The 7,020-nt window shown below is 46.9% G+C and overlaps 1 protein-coding gene across 2 annotated transcripts; it reads right to left on the bottom strand.

Moving 5' to 3' along the window:
• Nucleotides 1–350: 350 nt before the first annotated feature.
• acyp2 (acylphosphatase 2, muscle type) lies at nt 351–6,743 on the bottom strand. 2 transcript variants are annotated; one of them, XM_080868792.1, is made up of 4 exons: nt 6,474–6,743; nt 6,169–6,185; nt 5,280–5,389; nt 351–723 (listed from the first exon to the last, which is right to left on the bottom strand). In XM_080868792.1, exons 1-4 carry the CDS (start codon nt 6,535–6,537, stop codon nt 609–611), a joined length of 306 nt encoding a protein of 101 aa, XP_080724918.1. In that variant the 5' UTR covers nt 6,538–6,743; the 3' UTR covers nt 351–608. The 2 variants fall into 2 exon arrangements, with proteins under 2 accessions (XP_080724918.1, XP_080724917.1); XM_080868791.1 differs by having other exon boundaries at nt 6,478–6,743.
• Nucleotides 6,744–7,020: the final 277 nt, after the last annotated feature.

The following is a 7,020-nucleotide window of genomic DNA, read 5'->3' as shown; positions in this document are numbered from 1 at the left end:
CGTTGCTGCGGTGACGGCTGCTCTGGGGCTCCCGCTGCCTCAGGGGATTGTTGCTGCCGATCCGGGAGCCTCTCGCTGTGATTTAATTGGATCAGATGGCAGGTAATCGTATCAGGTGATGTGCTGTTATGTAATGACATCACTGCAGGGGCGTGTTTGTTTACATCACGCAGTGGTGTACGATGCAAATCCATTAATAACACACGTCTCACAAACCCTTTTGCGTCTTAGTTTAAAGGCCTTCGATCGTAGCCTGAAACTTTATCTTAGCCCGTGTGGAAACCGCTCAACGCAACTTAATGTAGAGGCCACAGTCGATAATGAACGTCATCGAGAAGTAAAGACGATGGAAGATATTTAATTCATACAAATCAGGCTTTGATGGTTCCAGTGTTTTTAGGTGCTTGCTGTACAGATGGAGACACAAAGCCAACATCCAACTTATTAAAAACTATAAATAAATTCTCAGTCACCCTCTGAATAAACCAGCAGCAGTGGTTTCATGACGTCCAAAGTCTTCATTCATTGAATCTGTAGGAGCATCGTTGACCTCTGACCTCTTCCAGGGGACGGTGGAGAAGCTGTTTGCAGGATCTTTGCTTCACTGGTCAGAAGCGAGTCTTGAAGCCGGAGAGCTCCAGCTTGTCGATCGACCTCTGGTTGGTGAAGGAGGCTCTGGTGATCCGGCTGGTGGGACTTCCTTCTTTGCTCAGCCACACCTTCCTGTAAAGGACCCAATGAGAAAGAAGAGAGTGCAGTTCAGGTTTATGGTACACGGGTCTAAGTCCTACACGCACTGCAGACAGAAAAGAGACTTTTGTTTTTACTGTGACGGCCGATGATCACAGCTTAGTGGTGGGTCATCGGTCACGGACGACTCTTCTGTGGTTGCTGCCTAAAGATTTCAAACATTCTTACTTAAACTTGCCAAAGATTCCCTGAGGTTCGTGACATTTTTACATTTCCTTCAGGATCAGTCTGGTTGAGACCTGCATCAACCAATAAAAGATTATTTATGTCTGCAGACACTTATATTGAGCTTTGATAGCAGCATCAACACCACTGTCCAGAAAGGAAAAGGCATCATGGCGATTCAGTGAGAAAAAAACAAGAAGAGGAAGAACTGGGGTGGAGTTGGGCTGCAAAGTGGCTTGCAGAGCAACTGTGAGCTGCTTACAGCAGCTTCTACAGCGTGTCCTACAGGCAGATATGGAATGGCTTTCACAGAGACGGCAGCTGATGGTGACTTGCTGCCAGAGTTCAGTCGGTCCACAGAAAGCTCTTCATTCAAGTCCAGTAAAAACTGGAACTAGTCGTGGATCCAGTTGCTTTTAATCACCACAGACTCTGATGTAAAACTGTCTGCCTTTCAGAGCTGCTGTTAGGTTCACTGCACTAACCGACCGTCCGAGAAGGCTGAGCTCTGGTTTTGCTGAGTGAAGTTTTAGGATTTTATTTGGTTCTTACTGAGCACTGATTGGCTGACTTCAGTGTCTGTGTGATGCTCCTATATACAGTCTATGGATGGCACCTGGTAACTACTGCAGCTACTCTTAGCTGGTAACTTAGCACGCCAACCTCTCGTCCAAATACGGTCACGTCCGGCTCCAAACACCAACATGCTGACGGCCAAAACCATAAAGTTGTGAGTTCAAAATGCAGAGTCCTGAAACCGATGTTCCTGACCTCACTGCTCGAGGGACATAAACGTTCAAAACCAGAAAAGAAGGCCCCACCAGCCGACTGGGGGTCAGGCCTGCATCTGGACGACCAAAGGCATGATGGGTAAATAAAAACATTCCTCTGGTTTTACATAACGCTGGGAGTTTGCTGTGCAGCAGCTCTCTGAGCGTTTGGTCGAGTGCAGGCGTGTGTAGATTAGAGGAGATTGCAGGGGATCAGGGTCACGTCCATGTAGCTGCACCGACTGAAGGCGGGCCAAAGAGAGTGGGCGAGCGAGCATGAGAACAAGAGTGGGGATGGGGAGAGAGAGAGAGAGAGTGGCTGTCCTAGTTTTGCTTTATTGCCAAACTCTGTCTACAGTGGACCGATCTGCTCCATGACCCACTACTCTACTGTCCACACACACACACACACACACACACACACACACACACACACACACACACACACACACACACACACACACACACACACACACACACAGCTTAACACTAATTCTCCAGCAGCTGGATGTTTGCTGGTTTCTAATCTGCTGCCATTTCTCTCTGATCCGCTCATGCACAGCTGCACTTCGACACTCGCGAGGACTCCATCTATGTCAAAAGCTCCGCCCTAAGCAAGATATTTCCAGTTATTACATCATAAGTGCATCGTTTCTGTCAGCACTGACCCTGTGCACGACCACCCAAAGGTCTCATGCAGCGAGTTATTACAGTTTAGCTTTTACTCTAAGTTTATTTTTTATCACTTTCACTGTTAGTTTAGGTCTTGGTGTTTGTCGGGGATCTGTGATCTCTCTAACAGGTAACATAGTGAAGGTGTTTGACTCACACTCATCAGACGTCCTCAATCTTGATATGCAAATACACAAAGCCTCATCAGACCAGCTGTGCAGCCAGCTGTGCTGCAGTTTACCACACGGAGAGACTAAAAATGGTTCCATTAAGTTGTGTTTCTCCCCCCAAAATCTAATCATTATTATAATCATTAATGCCATGAAGTGTTGAATTAGGACCCAACTTGCAAGAAGATGGAGGTAAAAGGAAAACTAATCCCGTGATGCAAGAACACGATGACCAGCGATGAGGGGATGACAGCGCTGCATGTACACAGGAGCAATCAGGGGAAGTGGACACAGCTGGGAAACCAAGGCACAGGTGATAATAATCACAGAACATGAGCCAGGAGGGCAGGTACGGCTACACACGAGAGATAAATGATTCCTGAAATCAGACGTGAGAAGCAATAACGAAACATGGAGAGGCAGACGTGCAGGAGGAAGAGACAGGAAGTTAGAACTCAAGACTGAAAACTGGAGAAGAAGCGGCACACGACGTGGTGCGGCGTCTGGCTGACATCAGGTTTTTCTTTAAACATTTTCCTTGTGGTGAAGCCTCAAGTGGAGTCGCAGGTGTAGTCCTTTCTGCTGCTCCGCCCCTGGGTGGAGTTTCTCCCTTTGAGCTGTCCTGCACTGGCCTGTTAATCAGCTGTGTGGAAGCTGCAACTCTTCTCTGCCAGAGCATCGTTGCTGCGACCGCACTCACCTGCATGCGCTCTTTTATTTGATTGTTTTTGAAATGACACAAATATTATCACTTCTGCTTCAGTGACCCCAGATCTGTTTCATCGTCTAGGTTTGGTCTTTAGTTTATGTTGGCTACAGTGACCTTGTCCTCATGTACGGTATATTCCACACAATGCTAACAGGAAGTCAGCAGCACACACTGTTGCTGATCCGAGCCAAATAACTCTCTTTACAGGTTTGTGACAAAACCACAACATGTTCATCGACCTGATTATAACCAATGTAAGGAGACCTGGAAGGGTTTTACAGCGCCTATAAGTTAAATGTATTTTTCTAACGACAGGTAGCCTTGAATACAACGAATGACTCCCTAATGTGGGTCTATTCTGCTTTTCCTTATTTCCTGTCAAACATCTGTTACAGTGGAAGTTTCTGATAATGAGCTCCGTGAACGTGCTGTAACCTCAGGCTGAAGCTCAGGCTGCTTTTCCCCACTGTTGGGTCTGTGGTTGCGCGTTAGGCAGCTCCTCTCGTGTAATTAAACTTTTTATTGCCAACTTAAGATACGACACCTTCCCGGCTCTCTTGGTCACTTCTAACAGTTTGAGGAATTTCTATGTGGAAAAACGTGGCGCAGACTTTCCAGTGTCCACAAACACCACCAAGCTCCTGGCTCCCAGGACACACACCCCGACACACACTCCACAAGCTAAACTAAGACATACTTTCTACAGTAACAGCCAACATGTGGGTGGGAGCCGCGGGTTTGCTCCTTTAAATCAGTGCCACATTTGCCCCAGCAACATATTTTGATTACACATAAATTTTCCATTCATTTGGATTAAATCCCATATTTCCCACAACTAACGCTGATATCCAGTGTTTTAATTCAGCAAACTGCAAAGCGTTTGTAGTTTAACGTCAGGATTTTCCCGCCTCTCTCTTTGTTTCCATTCCTTCACTTTCATCAGCTCGGCTCTGGAAATTTTTCTGCTCCCAGAGGAATAAATAGAAACCACCCACTGCTTCACCTCCCACCGCCAGCCTTCGCTCTCCATACTCCACACAGCCTAACATTTGCATTGCTCTCCTTTCCTCATCTTTCCTTATTTCCCTCCTGTTCCTCCTGCACGCCTGGAGGAACAGCTGGATCCTGTTTCACAGGCCTGGCAGGAAGTGAGGTCGTGGTGAAAGTGGAGTCGACAGGAAGGACGTGAAAGCAAGTGTGTTAACATGGAAATAATAGTCGATATACAACGGAGAGAAGCTGTGTGTGTGTGAACTGTATTAACCCTGACCCTTTACAGTCTTATTGACTGTTAGATGTGCTTTTGTTGTAATACAGCCAATCACAGTTCCTCATGTGTGTAACCAGCCTGTAAACACATTTAATGCCTGCAGTTGCTTCTGTGTTCAGACTGAAGCGTCCAGCTCCTAAAATTTATGCTGAAGCTTGAAATGAAATCTGTTTTTGTGCCATTTCTTCCTCTGGGGACCCCGCCCGCCTGGCCCTGCAAGGAGCGTGTGTGTGTGTGTGTGTGTGTGTGTGTGTGTGATGTCAAGGAGCATCAGCAGATCCCTTGAGGTGGTGATGTCATCTAAATCGGACGTCCCCACCCAGTGACATCACTCCCCCCGGACAGGATGGGACGTTCAAAACAAACTGAGCCCGGCTTCAGTTCCAGATCTGATACCATTACGCTGCATTCACTGACAGCTGGGAACTCAGAGTTTCTAGTGTTCAACTGGAAAAACAAAGGCAGAAACATCACCAAAGGGAGCAGATATAAATCCTGTAGCTCTGCTTGAAGAACCCGCAGTGTGGTCGCAAGTATTTAATATTTAACAATTCACCTGCATGAGAACAAGAACTCTTTAAACTGCTCATAAATCTCCTGAACCAAAGCGTCGGTGCCTGCAGATCTGCTGCCGCGACAGAACAGACCTGAAGCAGGTAACCGTTGTGTTGTGAAGGCAAAGGTCGCCATCTAGTGGCTGAAAAAGAGTATCACCGCAGCACTTTGCAGTGAGAGTTGCACCAGCCTGCTGTGGCGTGTCAGTGTGCACTCACATCTCCTCCACCATGTCAGCCGGACCCTGCACCTGTCCCACCACCGTCCCTTTGTAGGTGTTCTTCACCCAGCCGACCAGCCCGAGCCGCAGACCCTCCTTCTCTGTGTACTGGTGACGGGAAGAAAGGAGTTAATAAAATCCTTCAACCTGGATGTTAAACAAAGATTGATGTGGGACATAAAAACATTAAGTCAATAAAATAATGTATTAAAAAAATTGTATATACTTAATGTCTGTTTTGTGTGTTGGATAATCCTTCTAGTTTATTGGTTTATCTCCACAGAGGAACGATATGCAGCATGCTTTTAGTCATAAAGAAGGGGCAGCCAATAAAAACAGCTGGTTAGAGTTGACATAAAGGGGGAGGAGCTAAAGCAGGTTGTTTTATTTCAATGCTTTCACTGGGATTTTTTTCCCCCACTGTAGCCTGATGAGTTTTGTGAAATCCACACCTGATCGTGTCGCCAGTTGTGTAAATTAATATGCGAAGTGTCACGGTCATGGATCAATGGTCACGACAGCATATTTATGGTGAAAAAACTGACCTCACAGCCGCTTGTTAGTCAGCGGGCTGCTTTCAGTTACTGTGCAAACGTAAGGCTGGACACCTGCAGTCAGCTGAGACTGAAGAAGTCACCTGTATGATGACGTAATGCTTCTCCCACTGAAAACGTCCAGATGAACAGAATCAGCTTGCTGGGATTTCCTTACCTGGATGATCGAGACACCGTTTACATGTGTGCAAAAGGCCAAGATGCATAGAAAAAGCTACGTTTCTGTGCAGACTGAGCCTCGAACTGAGCTGTGGGTTTGGTGAGGATGGGATTTGGTTTTTGGAAGCAGCAGGAGGTGATCGCAGCAAAAAGAGAGCTCAAAGGAAAACTCACCATTCGGAAGCAGACGCCTGTCAAAGTAAGAAGGAGAGAAAAGAAAGTCTGAATTAGTAGCTGCTATTTTTTAATAGCTTGTTTCCAAAAGTCACATTTGTGTTTTGTGCATTTTCTTGTTTACACAGCCTAACAGAGGTGGTCTGTTTGGGCTTTTGTGAAGTTGGTGGCATTCATGAGGCTCTAAGAAGTGAAAGTGAGGCCAGCCCAGCTTGTTCCTAAATTAAGCAGCAGTGGATCGTTTTACAGGCTCTCAGAGGCCAACAGGTCTAAGAAGCAGAGGAAGAAAAGGGAGTTAAACATACAGACCCTGGACGTGACCGAAGATTTCAAAGTCCACCGACACCAGATTGCTTCCGGCTGAGTCATCAGCAGACATCCTGAGAGACTCGAGCTCAGAAATGTCCCTTTAACAGAAGAGCTCTGCAGCGTCTCCGTCCGCCTCCTCACCACATGGTCATGTCGTCCTCCTGAGCTTTTTAAAGGAAAATCTCACCACCAGCTGAGGAGCTCATGGAACATGTAGTCCATTAAAAACTACAAACAGTAATGATGGGCAGGTGTCCTCCTGTAAACTGATCAGATCCTTTGAAATCAGCAGTGACAACACCTGCCTGGTGTTTGGTACTTAGGGGACACGACTGAGAAGATGAAGGCTGCACAGAGGGTCATTAACTCCACTCTGAACGTCACTGGCCTCTCCCACCCCTGGAGGCCATCGCCATAATGGACTGTTAACAACCACTATCCCCCCACATCTCACCCCTGCCCACGCACCTCACCAATCTGAGCCACGGTCTCAGTAACCCTCATCACTCAGGACACTCACACACAGACTCTATTCAGACCAAG

Source organism: Rhamphochromis sp. 'chilingali' (genome assembly GCF_963969265.1).
Source record: "Rhamphochromis sp. 'chilingali' genome assembly, chromosome: 20".
NCBI classification, from domain to species: domain Eukaryota; kingdom Metazoa; phylum Chordata; class Actinopteri; order Cichliformes; family Cichlidae; genus Rhamphochromis; species Rhamphochromis sp. 'chilingali'.
Note: the sequence above shows the minus strand (reverse complement) of the source record. Positions and strands in the feature narration are given on the sequence as shown.

Coding starts and splice junctions, on each gene's coding strand:
- acyp2 (XM_080868791.1), bottom strand. CDS start 6,547: ATGTCTGCTGATGACTCAGCCGGAAGCAATCTGGTGTCGGTGGACTTT. Junction 724..5,279: donor GCTGACATGGTGGAGGAGAT/GTGAGTGCACAC, acceptor GGTCCTTTACAG/GAAGGTGTGGCTGAGCAAAG.